Source organism: Typopeltis vanoorti, chromosome 26, assembly GCF_054136105.1.
Source record: "Typopeltis vanoorti isolate ZY-2024b chromosome 26, IOZ_Tvanoo_1.0, whole genome shotgun sequence".
Lineage (NCBI taxonomy): Eukaryota > Metazoa > Arthropoda > Arachnida > Uropygi > Thelyphonidae > Typopeltis > Typopeltis vanoorti.
Genome location: NC_143574.1, coordinates 13489033 through 13508293, shown reverse-complemented (window position 1 = coordinate 13508293; position 19261 = coordinate 13489033). Strand labels below are relative to the sequence as shown.

Genomic DNA, 19261 nt, shown 5'->3' with positions numbered 1-19261 from the left:
TTCTTTCGCTAATAAGCATAAACACTTGTAGTGTCTCTGTTTTCAAAGAACATTCTGTTATATTTTCCTTGGTCTTCGTCTATTTCTCTTTCCCTTTGGTATCCATTTCTTTACTTTCTTTGCTCATCTGTTATCCTGCATTCTTTCTATATGATTTTTCCATTCTTCTTTCAGTTTTCGAATCCAATCATTTATTGGCTGTATTTTGTGATTTTATCTGATTTGTGTGTTCGGGATTTTGTTTAATATTGTTACCCCTTCAATTTTTCTTGATATTTTCATCTCAGTAGTTTCAGTGATTTGTCTAATTTTTGTACTTGCTGCACGTGGTTTTGCCGAATATGTCTGATTACGCCTTTATAGATTCTTATATTTGTTTGTTTATGTTCTTGTTTTTCCAGATGAGTTCGCTGAGACAGCAAGCTAGCTTTTATTGCTTGTTCTTGTACTTAATTTTGTGTGATGTCAGAACTGTTGGTTTCTATTCCTAAATATTTTATCTTACTAACTTGTTCAATTATTTTCCCTTTAATTTCTAATTTTGATCTTATGGGTCCCTTGGCAGATGACATTGTTTTTTTCTGTTAATATCTTCATATTTGTCTCTTTATTTTCTGCTGAATTATTGAATATATTTAATAATTTTTGGTCATCTTCGTTTTCTGCTAATAAGATTATATCATCAGTATATCCAATTATTCTTCTTAATTTTTAATTTATATTTCGCATTTTCCCATTTAGTTGACTTCTTTTGTTATTTCATCCATCGCTATTATTATACCTAACGTGTTTTGTGATTGCAATTGTATATTCGCTGAACGACACTTTGCTGTCAACCAAAGATGGCGTCATAGGATCATAACCGACATGCAACAATCAGTGCTTAAAATTTACCGAAAACAAGTAACTTTGAATTGGAGTAACTAACTGTCAGCGATCTCATAAAGTGATGTAGGGTACTCCTTCTCTCCCAGAAACCCTACGGTTGAAAACACCTGGGTGCGCAACTCGTCTAAGATGCGAAGATAAAGTTTTTCACGAAAAAAGGGCTTTCTCCAGTGCTATCAAACAACAATTGGATTGTGTTTATGTGGAAGCTTCTCCTTCATATTCCACGGTGAAGGAATAGGCTGAACAGTTTCGCCTAGGAAGAGATAGCCTCGTAGATGATCCCCGTGATTGCCGGCCTGTGGGATTGATCACTAAGAAAAATGTCTCTCTTGTTGAGGAGGAACTGTTCAATGACAGACGGCTGAAGCGCAAAGTAATCTCAGCGAGGTTGGGGCTCTCTATAACCGTCTTTCGCATCATTCACGAGAAGCTTCACACGACGAAGGAACTTTGCCAAGGGAATCAGAGATAAGTGCTGGAATCCATTTTCCTTTATTATGATCCTCTTTCCAAAAGGGCATTCATGGAGTGGAGCGAACCAGGCAAAGCACTGCCGAGAAAAGCCACAGTCACTCAGTCTAACAAGATCATGGCAACAATCTTTGGGGATTGCTGGGAAATTCTCTTGACTTCAAGGAAAGAAATACCACCGTGAATGTATAATGTTATACTTCACTCCTGCACAAACTTCGTGATGCCATATAGGAGAAGAGACGAGAAATGCTGAGTCTTGGTGTTTGTCTGCTTCACGATAATGCTTCGGTCCATACGGCTATTGCTGCTAAGGCTGCATTGAAGGACTGTGGCTTTCAGGAGATTGAACACCCGCCCTACAGCACAGATCTAGCACCCATTGACTACTTCCTCTTCTCGAAACTGAAGGAAGACCTTCGAGGAAGGTAATTTGCAGATAACAATGAGGTAAAAGATGTAGTTTTAAACCATTTTGCAGACAAAAGTACAGACTATTTTTTCAAGGGCATAGAAATGTTAATTCCAAGATATGAAAAGGGTGTTGAAGTAAAGGGAGATTATGTTAAAAAACGACAGTTGTTTTTTTTCTATCACCTCTAAAAGTTAGTCAGACTGGAAACTTATGGAACCACCCTTTACATTATTTTCACGAAAGTCAACTGGAGTTTATTTATACAACCTGATAGTCATAAAGGGTGACCAAGAAGTAATATGGCAGTTGACGAGACAACAGTCACTAAACTTTCATTTTGATTTTATAAATTATCGTTAATTAATTTTTTGTTTCATTTTATTACTTGATAATTGTTTTGATTTCAGAATTACGTTCTGTACATACATTTCATATATGTTATGTTCTACTAATAAAATATTTCTGCTTATATGTGGATTATTTGACTACCCTATTATTTCTGAGGAAAATCTGTATAAATGAATACATTAACTCCATGGCTCTTCTCGCATGTGGTCATGATTGTTATTCACTCTCTTTAGATATGGATGGATACTACAACTCACGTGATGCTATGTCTAGGAAGTGGGTCTGGTGTAGCAAGATATTTAGGAAGACAGGGCCGTTTACGTCACGGACTTCTCATAGATAGTCTAACCACTATTATCCTCAATATAGTCGTAAGTTTCTTTGTTGGCTTCGTGATATTTTCTTCTGTGGGAGGCCTCTTTGATTTACCTATGTCATGTTCTTTGGAAGCATTAAAAGAAGGTAAATATTTTATCTGACTGCATTTTCAAATTAACTCAACTTTAAATCCCTAAAAAAAGCTTTTACCTTTTTAATACCATTATGTAAAAGTTTCACATTTAATGCATCATAAATTTGTGTAATAACCAATGGAAATTATGCAATCATAGTGAACGAGATTTATTTTCATGATCTGAAGGTTGTTCAAAATTATCTGGGACAGAATATTTTTAAAATGAAATAATAGCCGGCAAAGGTTGGTCGATTGGTAGAGCCTCTGCTACTAATGGCTCAGTTAAGTAAGTTTGAGCGCGGTTAGTAGTTGGAAGGGGCCCAATCATTCGATTCACACTTTCCCTCGATGAGTCTTTGGACTCCCTGGAGGTGTCAAATAATAAAATAGCAATATCATTTCACAGTAGCAACCATGAAGGACATTTGATAATCAGCAAGAACCCACAAAAAAGGCAGCTTGAACTCAGTCGTAATGTACAACAAAAGCATATTTTAACCGCCATCTCATTATAAAAGTATTGTATTGATGAGGGAACAAGGTGTCTGAATATATATCAAGTTCAGCTGCGAATTTGGTGGTAAGATGGCCATAAAAAGCGTGGCCATCTTATCTCATCCGTCCCTTAGGACCGGCTGAGTCCACCGAATTAGGGATTTTTAAGTATGCATTTTTTGACTGTAGATGTGTGTGTCCGCGGGCCGGTTCGTCCAGTCAAATGTTAAATATATATATATACTGATCGCATTCTATGATGAGGATATCTGATGCATCAAGAATTTCTTCCCCAAGTCATATAAATTTTACTGTCTACAGAGCCATTCTGCAATTGCCTTAGAAACGCATTTCATCGGCAACGATCTCATAAATGGTTTTCCAGCACTTAGTCTACACCCACATCAATCATTCGGCACTGAGTACCAGGAATTCTTTATCAAATTAACTCTTTTAATTTGACATTTAAGCTGTAAGCAATGATCTCTTTTGAAATCATCGTCAACTGCACCCGTAATAAATTCGCTAATCTAAGGGAAGAATTGCATGATTCTTGAATGTGGAGTAAATACTGCGTACTATACGCATAGACATGGATAGCACCGAACGGAAGCTTATTGGCATATTGATCACTTGAGTAATTTCCTATCAGCGTTTTTTTTACCGAACATGTTAGAACGTTCGCAGCTGTGTGGGTTCGAATCTCGTGTAGAAACTGAACGTGAGTTAACCAGTTACATACGGTGGGAGAAAGTTTTATTCCATGAAATCGTTTTTTTTTTTTTTTTCATCCCTCAAACGGGATTGCAAAGATGAGCGAACAGGAGCAGGTGTGGAGAAGTCACAAATGATTGGTGACATTGGTATGAATTGATTATAGACTGAGAGCAGAATTTTTGCATTAATTAATTGGGGGGGGGAATGATGTCAACAATGATATCATAGGAATTATGTCCCCACAAAATTCTGATACAAGAGAAAGAAATAATGACAATTGTTTTTAGTTGGTATGGAATGAAGTGGAGGTTGATAGGTCTTGATGTTGCCATAGCCCAGGAAAAACTGACTGACATCCAAGAGAAGGGTGATCATTATATGTAATATAAAGAGGGCAAACGAGTCTTGCGAATCTGATCATATCGTGTGAGAGAGGATTTGATTATGAATGGGGGAGGGCTAACTTCCTCTAGTTAGGTGATCATGAGGTGATCACCTAGGTTATCGCCAGTTACATGAGGGCCTCTAGGAGGAAAGGATATATTATTATTATTATTATTACGGGCAACTCCGGGGAGTCATTAGACTCATCGAGGGAGGCCCCAAATCATTTTCATCACAACTATTCAACATTCAATAAGTATCTATCATACCTCGCCTTAAACTCATTCACTGTCACAGCATCCACCACAGACTCAGGGAGCGCATTCCACTCATTCACTACTCTAAAAGTAAAGAACCCAGCTCTAACACCTTTACTAACCACACTTTTGCCCAGTTTCCATGGATGTCCCCTAGTCCTCCCACAACCAGCCCTGTTCTCAAAAATATCTTCTGAATTAATTTTATAGAAACCCTTCAGTAATTTGAATGTCTCAATCATATCTCCCCTCCTCCGCCTATCAACCAATTTTTGCAACCCACAAATCCTCAACCTGTTCTCATACGGTTCATTCCACAGACCTGCTATCATCTTGGTCACTCGCCTCTGGATCCTCTCCACCTCCTCCACATCAAGAAGAAACCTAGGTACCAAATCTGGGCACAGTAGTCGAGATGAGGTCTTATCAAGGCTCGATACAGAGGAACAATAACCTGCTTGTCTCTGCTTGTCAATGCATTCTTCAGCAACCAAGTGATTTGATGAGCTGATTCGGCCACTTTTGCAATGTGTCCCCTAAATTTCAATTCCTTATCCACCAACACTCCTAAATCTCGTGCCTCATCAATTTCCTGGAGCACGGTTCCACCAATGCAGTAAACTGCCTCCAATCTTTTCACACCAAAATGCATAACCTTACATTTTGCCACATTAAATTGACATCCATTATCCCTAGCCCAGACCTCCAATCTATCCAAATCATCCTGCAAAATTTTGACGTCATCTGCATTCATTATTGCCCTATCCTACTTCGCATCATCCGCAAACAATTGAACTGTTCCTCTCAGATCCTTTCCTATATCATTTATGAACAAATTAAACAGCAGTGGTCCAAGAACAGATCCTTGTGGTACACCACTAGTCACAGGCCGTCTTGTGGACTCTACTCCTGAGTAAACCACTCTCTGCTATCTCTCCGTCAACCACCCTCCTATCCATCTCACCAACCCTATGTCCATTCCCATATGCTGCAATTTACTGATTAGAATTCCATGTGGTATCCTGTCAAAGGCCTTAGCAAGGTCCAGTAGAATCACTGTAAACCCATTACCCTTATCCAGTTCAGCCGTCACTGTGTTATAATACGTGAGCAAGTTACTGAGGCATGACCTACCCTTCACAAAACCATGCTGTCCCCGATACAGTATCCCATTTTCTTCTATCCAATCTTGTATTTTCCTCTTGACTATTTTCTCTAAGACCTTGATAATGATTCCTGTTATGCTGATTGGCCGGTAATTTTCAACAGCAGCCTTGGAACCACCTTTGTGCAGTGGAACTATTTTCCCCTCTTTCTGCCCCCTTGGGACTGACCCAGTCCTGAGGCTCAAATTAAACAAAATGGTCAAGGGCACTGACAATTCTTTGGCCGCTTCACGTACGACATGAGCTGATATACCATCCAATCCCACAGATGTATTGACATTGAGGTTCTGTAATAGACTAGTTACCTCTACTTCATTCATCACAATTCCAGTATAAGCTGTTGGTTCTTCCATTTCCGCAAATTCACCACCTGGATGATATACTCTTGCAAAGTGCTCGCTCAGTAATTCCACAACATCGACTGATTCGGTTACCTCCCTACCCTCAGCATTTTTTAAGATCATTCTACCATGAGCATTTTTCCTTTTACTTGCAACATATTGAAAAAACTGTTTGGGATTCTCTTTAGCCTGCATGGCCAATTTCCTTTCGTAATCTGCTTTTGCTTTTCTTACCACCCTTGTTACCATCCTGGCTTGAGCTTTATACTGTTCATGCACCTGATGATCACCCTTCTCCTTAAATTCCCTCCACAATTGTTTCTTTTTTTGCAGCTCAAGCTTAATAGTGTTATTCATCCATTTAACCACTACCTGATTTATTATTCGGACTCTTGGTATACAGTCAACCATTGCCTCCTGCAAACAGTTCTTAACCACCTCCCATGCACTATCAACATCCAGCCCTTGCAGTTTTACATGCCATGGCATTGAGCCAAGCACACACCTAAGCTTGTCATACTTAGCAGCCCGGTAATTCCACATGTACCCTGTCTTAATTGTAAATTCGACTCCTTTAGCCACCTCCCAAGTCATGACCTTATGGTCACTCTCACCAATTGGTGGCAACATGGTCATGTTCGTTACAGCTACATTCTCAGTTGCAATTACTAGGTCCAGCACTCTTTGCCCCCTGGTATTTTCCAATACATGTTGCCATAGATAGTTGTCCCTTAATAACTGCATAAATCCAATTCCTTCCTCCCATTTGCCCTCTCCTCTTTCCAGTCAATGTTACCATAATTGAAATCACCCATAATAATTACCCTCCTTCCACTCATTTCTTCTATTTGGTTATGCATACTATCCCCACCATCCACTCCATCACCCGGCCTATAGCAGCACCCAATTGTATATTTTTTTCTGCTAGATTCTATCTCACACCAAACAGCCTCAAATGTGCTTTTTTCCCCATCCTGCAGTTCAACTTCTATACTCCTTGGCTGAAGCTCATCAGCTATCATCAATAACACTCCTCCCCCCTTTTTATGCACCCTGTCACTCCTGAACACGCTATACCCGTCGCATTCAATCCCACTAGCTTTATCATCTTCTGTCAGCCATGTTTCACTAATACCGACAACCTGTGGCCTGGAAGTGCCAACCATGGCCAAAAACTCTTCCTTCTTGTTCCTAATACTCCTGGCATTAGTGTACATGAATCGCAGAAGCCCATTTGTCCCATCCCTACTTTGATGCCTTATACTAACTATCCCATTCTGATTTGTTGTCCGTTGTACTCGCCCGAGCATAATATACTCATTCATACACTTAACTGCCCCCCCCCTAAAGTATGCATATCTACTCCCCCCTCTTAATAAATCTAGTTTCCCTGAGTCTGTACATCCACTTCCACATCATTCATCAACACTCTTTCAAGTCTCCGTACACCAACTCCATTCAAATGTAACCCATCCATCTTATATGTCCTTTCGCCCATCGAACTCATTCCACACCACTCTCCATGCATAACCCACACATAAAGTCATTGGCAATTTTGGCCCTCCTTCTAAGCACTTCGCTGTCATACCGCGGTAAGATACTCACCATCCTAACTCTCTCACTCTTCTCTTTTGCTACCTCAAACAACTCCCTCACATCCTCTATCATTTCCATTTTGTCCTCTTTCAAATCATTCGTTCCTGCCACGATTATCATCTCTTTCACCCTCTGTTTTTGCAGTCGAATAGATTCGCTGACGTCCTTTATGTTCTCACCCGGCTGGTACGACTTCGTTAAATTCTCAATTATTACGCCTCTTAATAGCGAATCCCCATACAGCACTCGCTCCTTCATTTTATTGACGTTTACGAACATTCTATTATTTGCCGTCACAGACTTCCGCCGGTTATTTGTTGGTACGTTCAACACACATTTTTCCATACGCTCCAGTTGTCTTCTGGCTCTGTGAATCGTGCCATTCAAACGGGCAATTTCGCTGCTCGCATTTATCTCACCATCATATATGAAACTACAACGCTGGTGATAATGAAAAACTTCAGAGATAACAAAAGCTATGGTATGTAAAGAGGATTTGTGTTCAGAGGAGATAGATGTAGCTTGTGCACTGGGCACTTGATCAAGATTTATTAAACAGTAGTAATGTATGATGTTTTCCAAAGGTAAAAGAGACTAAATAAGATAAGAAGGAGTAAAATGGATGAATGAAAGTATTAAGCATGCAATCTTATAGCTTATGATGAGTATGAAGAGTAGGCAAGGAAATGACCTGGTTAATAAGGACAGCAAAATGACAGTATGAGCAGATACTAGCCATTCGAGCAAAGAAAAGTCCTGGAGAGTTCTTTTAATATGTGGCAGTTAGTGGATGAAAATGGTAGGTTGGTACTGCTGCAGAGAATATAGTTGGGGTATTCACTGAATGATGAAGTATTTCATTATCATGCATCATTATGAGGAGGGTGAGTGTAAAGCATATGGCAAAGGGGTGACTGATGGTGAGTGAGAGAGAGCAGAAGGTATATGAGGAATTAAGTAAAGTTGATGTTAATAAGGCAGTGGTACTTAAGACATAACCACGTATCTCAAAGGAATGTTCTAAGGAGTTTAAGCCAACGGGAATTAACAAGAGACTTATAACAGGGCAAGACCCCAAGTAGCAGAAAGAAGATATCGGTCAATCTGTCTGGGGTTGTTAAGATGTGGGAGAAGTTGATGAGAGTTTGAATGTTCTAAGGAGTTAATGCGCCTGGGCTAGAAGCTATATACACAAGGAAGTGTGGACATGTAGCAAGGCAAGACCCAAAGAAGCAGAAAGAATGTATAAGTCAATCTCTGTGTCTGTAATGGTGTTAAGATGTTGGAGAAGATGGTGTGAGTTGGAATGTTCTGAGGTGTTAATCTGCCTTGGCTTGCCTGTTTAACAAGAGATGTAACATGGCAAGACCCAGAGGAGCAGAAAGAAGGTATAGGTTAATTTGTGTTTGGAGTTGTTCTTAAGATGTTGGAGGAATTAGTGAGAGCTAATATTCAGACTTGGGTTGACAATCGCAGTATTATCTGTAATGGTCAGCATACCTTTCTTAAAATGAGGTCATATTTCAACATGCTTATGTACTACAACAAGGTATACTTATTGGAATGGATGGAGTTGGATGCGTGGCTGGTATATAGATATCACCAGGTTGTGTATAGAGGAGCAGTATCCCAAAAGAGAAAGGTCACTTGTCTATCTGTTTTCAGAGCGTTATTGTTTAACATGTATGTTAGTGATTTTCGTTCAGGTTTAACTAGAGATATGCAGCCAAGATGATGATGAGGACAGTTGGGAATACTATGAGGAGGTTAGCAGAGCTGATGCTGTGGACTTACCGTGGCACCAGAATAGACTGTGTGATGCAAAAGTAAGTGGAGCTACCGGTTTGGTTTTAAAAAAGTGTAGGGTTTTGAAAGGCAAGGATTGAATTAGGAGTATACAATTAATGGGAATATTTTGAAGGAGGTTAATGAGACGCGAGTTCTAGAAGTGGTGATAGCCAAAACGTGAAGTTTAGGGGGTCACATTGCTAAAATTGCGAAGACATCACAATGGATTGTGATGATAATGATGAGGAGGACATTAACATGGGGAAGCAAAGAGGTTGTGGTTTCCTTGTATAAAGAGAATCCAGAGAATATTCATGAAGGCAGTGTCAGTTCTCTGGAATGTGAGATATGAAGACAAACTGAGAGAATACGAATTCTCTAAGAAGAGATTATTTGTATAGCAGAAGATGGAATAAAAAAAGAGACCATTGCTAGAAGTTATGTATGCAAGGAAGTGTGGAGCAGGTTCTTTGCACGGAGATTGGTTGGTGAACAATGCACTTAATCGACATAACACACGGACTTCACAGCCTTAGTCGTAATCCCAAAGAAAATAGCTGGGCCTTTTAATTAAACTTACATTTATCACCTTGACATTCTCCAATCATGATTCAAATTGTAGCATCTGCAGTTTTCATGTTACATGTGAACACTGTTTTAAGTGGAGTGGAAGACATCACACCCAAATATATCAGTTGATGGGTACAACAGTCGATAGAGAAATACAGTAAAAATGTTATTTTAAGTATTATAATATTTCTTTAGGAGTGATTATGGAAAAGGCAGTTACAGGCTTGCAGATTACAGTAACTTTTTATTGGCTTTTTTCAGCTGGTTCCAAGTATTTGATACATACGATTTTTTTCTCTCATAGACTCGGATTTTTAACCTACAGTTCAAAATACAACTATATAACTAACACTGTGTCAGACAATAATATATATATCCTGTAGATTTTCAGGAAAAGGGATGGCACCAGTTGCCATATTCTCCCCTGATGCTTTTGAACTCATTAATATCAACGAACTAAAAGCTATATGTGAATTAAAAGTGGAAATTAACCACCCGTCTGTCTTCCAAAGCTTAGGGAGTTCCACTCATTCATTTTTAAAAGGAATTAGAGTTTATTTATTGCTTTTGAAGAAACATTCTTTAAATGAAAATTAAAAACAGAAGCATATTTGTTCATTTCAGATGAACAGATTTGAAGATTGGACAATCATACGATTTTTACATATATTTCATAACATTTTTATTTCGATAACTCTTCCGTGTTATTAGTCGCACGTATACAGACATATATGCTATATGAATGAATAATTTAATCTCATTAATGCAAATATAAAATACAATAATTTTATTAATTTTCAATTTAATACTTGTCTAAATAGACGTGGGCTTCTTGTATGCATACAGCATTCACTTAATCTGATTGTAATTATTTATAGACATCGGAGCACCCTATGCCATCTTAGCTGCTAGCGTGATTTCTCTTCCATTTCCCGTGGTGTGGTCCTTGTCGATCTTCTTCCTCTTGGCACTTGTGAGTTCAAAACGACAGGAAAGAATAGTCTTAACTGTGACTCAGTTATTGCAAGAAATCCTTCCGTCATGTATTCGACCACCCGTTTTAATGACTGTAGTGTGTGCCATACTTTGCTCCCTCAGTATTTTATTTGCCACTAACGTAAGTGCTATTAAAACTTGATATTGCTCATGAGCCAACGAAAAATGTATTGCTTTTATTTAAGTATTCATTAAATATTTAGAGTTTTTAAATAACATATTACTGTTAAACATTGTAGAAACTCTGGAAGTTAGTGGTCTATCATTAAACTGAGTTAGTATTCAAAAGGCCATTGTTGTGTTTTCAAAAAGTAAATTAAAATTCATTGTACTGTACTTCATAATCGATTGAACTATATTACTTTAGCAATGTTTGTGGCGTTTCGCTTTCTTCTCTATTCTTTACATCCCCTGCCCAAATTCGATCCAATTATGAAGATATTATCAGGATGCCTTACACAATAAGAAGAAACTATATTTCAAATTTTGTCTAAAACAGTTAGATAATGTGAAGATATTCCAGGACGATGTAACTGTTCAACAATCCCTCTTAAATTTTAGTTCACTTGGGCTGAAATTTTCAGGGAATGTGAACAAACAAATCAGTCAAAATCAGTTAACAATGGTCTTTTGGTATTTTTCTGCTATATTTAAAGTGCTCTAGTTTTTCATTAATTGAATTTAATGCTTTAAATTTGACTTAATTCAAATGGAAGTGACAGGCTTATAATATTGAGCTTATAATTGAGCTTACTGCAGTTCGAATTTTAGCCCTGGCGTTTCCTTTACTTAGGTAATTCCCTGATGAAACGGAAATGAAATTAACAACATGAAAGAGTCTAACTATCCAATCGGACTTTGAAGTGTAACAGCTACCTGTTGTTATTACTGTTCATAGGTTCCGAATAATGGTGCCTATCAGATCGTTGTAACATGTTCGTGTACGTGGGTAGTCTGACAAGTTCTCGGCCTAACAATGAAAAAACGAATTTTTTATTTCAAAATTATTTTTATTTTTCAACATAATCTCCCTTAAGACTAATACGTTCATTCCATCGATGTTCCAGCGCCATTATCCCGTCCCTGTAGTGGTTTTCAGTAAGATCTGCAAAATACCCCTCCACAGCTGCAATCACCTTTTGGTTCGAAGAAAAACGTTGACCAGCGAGGAAGAGTTTCAGTTTTTGGAAGAGATAGAAGTCAGAGGGAGCCAAATCTGAGGAATAGGGTAGCTGTTCCAATAATTAATAGTGCAGATCCCTTAATTTACCCATTACCAAAACACCTTTGTGGGCAGGTGGAAGAAGATGATTTTTGTCTTCTGCAAACCGGGTCTTTTCTCACGAATATTTTCGTCTAGTCTGGTTAAAAGATTGGAATAATTTCCCCCGGTTATTGTTTTACCCGTTTCAAGATAATTAATAAACAAAATGCCTTTAGCATCTCAAAATACCGATGCCATGACCTTTCCTCTGATGGAACCGACTTTGACTTCTTTGGCGCTGAACAACCGGCTTCTGTCCACTGTTTTGACTGCTGTTTGTATTCTGATGTGTACTGGTGAATCCAAGTCTCACCCATAGTAATAAATCAACACACAAATCAGTTTTATTCTTGTTAAAATGCTCCAAGCACTGTTCAGAGATTTTCATGCGAGTGCTTTTTTGATCAGCACGGCACCCATCTTGCGAAAAGCTTTTTTATTTGCAATTCTTCATGCAAAATATATCCTACACGTTCTTTTGAAATGCCTATAGTCTCAGAAAATTCACGCACTTCGATTCGCTGGGTCATCCAATACCATATCGTGCACTGATCAATGATTTCTGGTGTTCTCACACTTTTTGGATGTCCTCCACGTGGATCATCTTCAAGGCTGGTACGGCCGCGTTTAAACTCGGCAGCGCATTTCTTAATTGTCGAAAATGAAGGAAAAGAGTACCCATAAACCTTTCGAATGAATTTCTTTTGGCGTTAAACACCTTTTTTTACAAAGAATTTTTTAACCGCATGATACTGAATTTTATCTATTTCAAGGGATACAGACAACACGTTTGCTTCAGACAGCTGTATAAAACAAACTACTTGATAGAATGACTTGCAATTTCACATGGATGCTTATGACAGATGTACCAACTTAGAAAAGAAATCTTGCCGATAGTGTTGCCATTTATAGTCGAGGCCGAGAACTTTTCTTCCTCCCCACGTATGATTCATAAAATTTCATCCATCCATTTCTCATCCGTCCAAGATGGGTTAAATCCCTCTAGGGGTTAGTACTTTATGTCTGTAGAACTCTCTGTTTTTATGGGGAAGACTTGCCTGTTCTGGGACGAAAAACTCGAGTTTCTGAGAGAAAACCCTCTACCCTCACTGTATGATCTAACTCACTAATTTACCATTTAAATGAAAAGGCCTGATAAATGTTCCTCGCATCGTAGACAGGATTCGAACCTGGATCTTTTCAGCCAAACGGCTCAGCTAATATTAATTGGGCTGCTGAGGCTCCATGTAAAATCATATCATAATAATACTGCTAATGCCTGACATTCTCCCTATGGTTCTCCATAGGGAGAATGAAAAGGCATTTGCAGACTTTCCATAGGGAATGGACGAGGACTATTATTAGCCTAGCCCTATCTAATTTTTGGAGAATGAGGAGAAGTCAGTTTCTACCGTTAGCCAATCAGAGATTATCACTGATTTTAAATGCTATCTAATGAAGAGAAGCAAAAATTTCATTCCCTCTGCAGTCCGAATCTAATGCAATATATTATTGTCTGAAAAGTGTAGGTTCTATTGTATGATCAATTTTCTTGAGTTTACTAATGAAACATCTGCGTTTCTGAGAAGAAAAAACTGCTTGCCCATGCAGTTTCGACTAAATCTGGAACCGCTTAGTGAAAGAGTTAGATAGTAGGCGAATAGAATCAAACTTAGAACTTCTTTCTTCAGGCTACCTAGTGCTATGGATACACTTAAACAGGGCTACACAACACTTTTGAAAAAGAATATATAAAATTGTTTAAAAAGTCCTTAGCCTGCCCACGATAAAGGGTTTCAACATTTCCGGAGTCAAAAAAAAAAAAAAAAAAATCAGCTAACGCCTTTTTATTCGCGTATACGGGAGTAGGCGAGGCCATTTAGCCCTATCTAACTTTTGGAGACTGAATGGGAGTTCAATCTCCACTGGTACCCAATCAGAGATAGATGGCCCAAGGCTATCACTAATTAAGTGGTACGCAGTGAAGAGAGACGGCTCAAATGTGCCGCCATCTCGTGGTCCCTAACCCTATCACAATATTTAATGTCTGAAATAACGTGGGTTCTACGATCGATTTTCTTGAGTTTACAGGACGAAAAACCCGAGTTTCCGGGAGGAAAAACCTGCTTGCCCGTGCCAGAGATCGACTATCTTCACTGTGTACCGCTTAATTAGTGATAGCCTTGGGCCATCTATCTCTGATTGGGTACCAGTGGAGATTGAACTGCGCACTCAGTCTCCATAAGTTAGACAGGGCTAAATGGCCTCGCCTACTCCCCGTATACGGGAATAAAAAGGAGTTAGCTGATTTGATTTTTTTTTTATCAATGACCTATTACAAACGTGATCTTTAGGAAAATGTTCTTTATTTATAAAAGATATTCCTTTATGGCCCTTCCATAAATCTATAATTTGGAAAAAGAGTCTTAGTCTCTCATTTTAATTTATAACTTAAATTTTAATGATGATGTGAATCAGATGAATAATCATTTTCACAAATGTTTTCTACCATAAAAGCAAATTGAGTAGATTAATTTTTGTTGATATCATTGATTTCATTGTTCATGTATGATCCATTTCAAATTTTGCATATTTTTTTCATTATGATAGTTTTAATTGATTTTTCTATCGTAGGTAGGCATTTATATCATGTATTTTCTCGATTACTACTTTATTGGTTGGTTGGCGCTCTTTCTGTGCCTTATGGAATGTGTCTCAATTATGTGGATGTATGGTAAGTATTCATCTCATTACTTCATACAGGAATTGGCTGTTTCAGAATCTCGGGTTTCTTGTCAAATCCTGCAATCTAACTTGGAAAGAACAAACGCATTAACAGACACATACGCTCTTTCTCATAACCCCACTTTTTTGACGTAATCACAATTAACTAAAGACATACTAACAGTGCAGGATTAAGGGACGAGCTGATCGTGCTTCCGCCCAATGTCAAAACGTAGGGGTGTTAAAACTAAGGCCGGCACTAGGGCCTTAGAGCCTGCGTTCCTTCCAAAAATAATTACCTGGCAATGGAAGCATTGATATACTTTCTTCCACTCATTATTTACTATTAGAAACCATAAAAGGAAATTAGAAAGAGAAAAATATATTTCTAAAAGTGCATAATATTTATCTAACTTTCTAAATCGAACATTTTGTCGCATTGAGAATTTTGCTGACAATTCTATTAACGGTAGCAACAGCTGAAAGAAGTTTTAGCAAATTAAAACTTATCAAAACATATTTGCGATCGACAATGGGGAGTGGGAGATTAAATTCTTTAGCCTTGTTATCTATTGAAAATGCTGTTGCTCAGAAAACAGACATTAGGGAAACAATAAAAGCTTTCGCAGATTTAAAATCAAGAAAAAATATATCTAAATTATAATTGATTAAATGAAAATTACAGTGTAAAATCAATCATTTTATCTAAGTGAATAAAAATGATGAGTATAAATAATGAAATTGTTAATAATTTGAAAAAATACTTATAATTACACTTAGAAAGTACTTAAGTATAATAAAAAAAAACTTATTTATTATTATTATTAACTTACGGGCATCATACATGGAGTCGGCAGAGGGCGCGAAATTCTCTTGGTACGGTGCTGCATACTAACCGGGTACCAACCTACCTACCAGTATATCAGCTTAGTATCTTGTAACCACTTAATATCTTGTCCATCCTTGGTTTGATCACATCTGTGTAAAGATAAGATTTGCTAACATAAACATATGAGATGTTTTCATGCATTTTATTTTCTACCTACTTCAGCAGTCCCGTAGAAAATGTACGGTTCAGATGTGATTGCTATTGTGCAGTCCCTAATTTATGATAATTGGTTATGGGGAATATATACTATTAAACAATATTAAAACCAAATGATATATTTATTGATTATACTTTTACAAAAATAGTGGAAATGGTACTTGCATAGCTTTAAACTACCCATAGAAATGAGTGCTGTAAGTCCGAGGCTTTATTATTATTATTATTATTCCTGACACCTCCAAGAAGTCTGAAGACTCATCGCGGGAGGACACCTACAACTGTCTCAACCTCTACTACGAATCATCTCCATCAACGCTATCTACCGCCCACCTCCACCACTGGTAATTCTATGTCTGTAAATTGCGTGTGTTCTGAAGGGCCGATTTGTCATTATGCGAGATGAAAAACCGGAGTTTCCGGGAGGGAAAAACCCTGCTATCCCTGTATGAGATCGCTAACTCACCTTCGATTGAAATCGTCCAGGTAAAGATTCCTCCCGTCGCGATGAGAATCGAATTAGGCCTATTCCAATCGAAGGGCGCAATATACCATCGTTCCAATTGCGCTACAGAGGTGTTTAGTCTTTCTTCGACAAGTTTCCTTGTTAGTTTACTTCTGGCTAGTAGAGTGTCCTCCGAAATCTTGGAATTTTTTAACGCCACATTTCAAGAAAATCGATCCTAACACTTCCACTATTACAGATAATAATACAGTATTAAGATTTACGGCCAGAAGATGGTGGCAGTTGTTTGACCCACTCACTTTTCTTGAAAACTTTGATGGAAATTGGCTGCCCACTAGTCCTCCTCAAATATTAATTAGAGCTACAGGAGCCCCGCCTACTCTCTTCTATAAATTAAATACTTTAAAAGGTTTCTATTACTTGTATAAAAAATAACATACGATAAACTGATTATAAAGAATTTTACTGTTATTAAGTTTTAAAAGAGGTATACGTGAGTATGAGTAGACATATCGATACAAAATTAATAACAGAAAACTCACATACAAAGATTATTTAATAGTATAATTGACACACAGGTGAAAATTATACTATTAAATAATCTTTGTACGTGAGTTTTCCGTTATTAATTATATTATTATTATTTTGTGACACCTCCAAGAAGTCCAAGGACTCATGAGGGAGGGCATTCTGCAACTCTCTATCTCCACCGTTTAATCCACCAATTACACAGAACTGGTACTATCATCATCATCTACACACAATGCTATCTACTGCCCACCACCACTGAAGGTGAGTTAGCCAGTCTCATATGGAGTTTACGGGTTTTTTCCCCTCCCAGAAACTCGGGGTTTTTTCAATGTGCCAACAGCATTGAACAATTGATCCCCTTCCAACTACTAACCATGCTCAATCCACAGGCTCTTGAAAAAATAATAAATAAATAAATAATCATTGAGTTTTTGGATTTCTGAAAATAACGCATAATTGCTCACAGCACTTGGGATGTGAGTGGCCAGGAAATGTATTTAATCTTATTTTATTCTTAATCTTTTCGCTACATTGACAATATAGAATTATACAATCAAAGTTTTCTAATGAATGCTATCGCCTATGCAATAGAGTCGTTTACAAATTGTTTGCCAAATTGTGTAAAACAGTGTGGAGTAATCAAATTTTTGATGCATACAAATGAAAATTAATTCTACAGATACCCTACCTCATATTGAGGGGAGGGGAAAAAAAAATCTTCCTCACTTATTACAGTGGGGAAGATTTTTTGGAAAGTGGTGCAAGAATATAATAACATATTTTTAGCAAATTGTGTACACAGTATATTATTATTATTATTATTATTATTACATGACACCTCCAAGGACTCATTGAGGGTGAGCACTCAGTACTCTATAACTCCACGTCTCCACCATCTAATCAACCAACTACACAGAAGAATATCATCACCAACACATACAATGCCATCAATATGTTTTGCCTATAAATTGTGTAGGTTCTCCTGGTTGATTTGTCTGTGTGTTGGATGAAAAACCTGAGTTTCTGTCAGTTAAAAACCCTGTGTTGTTAAATAAATTTTTGGATATAAACTAATGTATGTTGTTACCTCATTTCTAGCATTAAACGTATTTTCTGGATCCTTGAAGTGTACAAATCATGAATTACTTTTTTTTATTTTGAAGTTATGTCTGGAATATGCATATACATCATTTATAAAAGAAGGAATCAAATAGCAACAATATTATTTGCAAATAGTAGTAACTCACATGACTGATGGTACCACTTCAGGCAATAGAATTGTCACCCAGCTTTAGCTTTCTTCCTCAATTCATTCAGAATCAATTGAGGGATTCTCAATTGATTGTGAATCAATTGAGAATCCTTTTGGCAACAGTGTAAGAGTATAAAAAAAGTTTTAACAGGGAAGACAAAAGAGTTGCTCTATAATTAACCACGCTACCGGCCAAGATTTCTATAGACGTCAAGTTTATCATGGATGCGAAGTGCATATTAAAATTGTAATACCATTCATATTACATTGAAATATACGATGGATACGAAGCGTATGAGGATGCGTATTTGATCCATAATGGCCGGTATGGTTAAATGGCCTCTTACAGAAATCATAGAGAGAATGATATGCCTACATCTAACATTTTTTTCTTTTGGACTCTTCACCCTAAGTTACATTTTGTCTGAGAATTCTTTTCTTCCCACTCAACAAAATCACAGTGCGATCTTCCAGACCCTCTAACTTAAAAGTAAGTTAAGATAATACAGTATAAAAATATTTGTAACTTACTTATTCTCTTCCTGCCTCGTGACGCATGAGGCCAAGCTCCATTTCTTCAAGATTTGTAACTCTTAAGTATAAAATAAACAACAGTGTAGACTAATTTTTCACTACATTTGCTATGTCTCCACACTGGTTAGAAATCATGATGTTGATATAAACGTTGATATATTGTTCAGTGCTGAGGAGGATGTTGCCCAGCAGAGATATGTAGGCAGTGATTTCATTATATAAAACTGAATAGACCACATCTGGATCTGTCCTCAGATCTGTCACCTTGATTTGAAGAGGATGTAGCAACTGTGGAGAGGGTAGAGAGTCAGATAACCAAAATGATATTAGGCCTGCTATGATGAATGATATCATTCAGCATAGCAGGCCTGATATCTTAATATATATATTAAGAGTTATCAATACTATCCTTTGGGTCAATTTAGGTCTGAAAATAATATAATACATACTTTGTGAATGGAAAAGTATTTTAACACACCTATATTCAGTATCTGTAGGAAATTTTTATGCCAGTTAGTCAAGCATACAGCTTAATCCCTAAAATAATTTGTTTTTA

At 37.5% G+C, this 19261-nt stretch overlaps 1 protein-coding gene across 1 annotated transcript in view; it reads left to right on the top strand.

Annotated features, from left to right (window-relative positions):
- Nucleotides 1-19261, top strand: part of LOC150092340 (sodium- and chloride-dependent GABA transporter 1-like) — a 247537-nt gene that overhangs the window by 190581 nt on the left and 37695 nt on the right. Inside the window, exons 10-12 of the mRNA XM_090414962.1 lie at nt 2359-2587; nt 10772-11010; nt 14788-14887. Of these exons, the coding sequence (XP_090271088.1) occupies nt 2359-2587; nt 10772-11010; nt 14788-14887 (568 nt within the window). The remainder of the gene's footprint in view (nt 1-2358; nt 2588-10771; nt 11011-14787; nt 14888-19261) is intronic.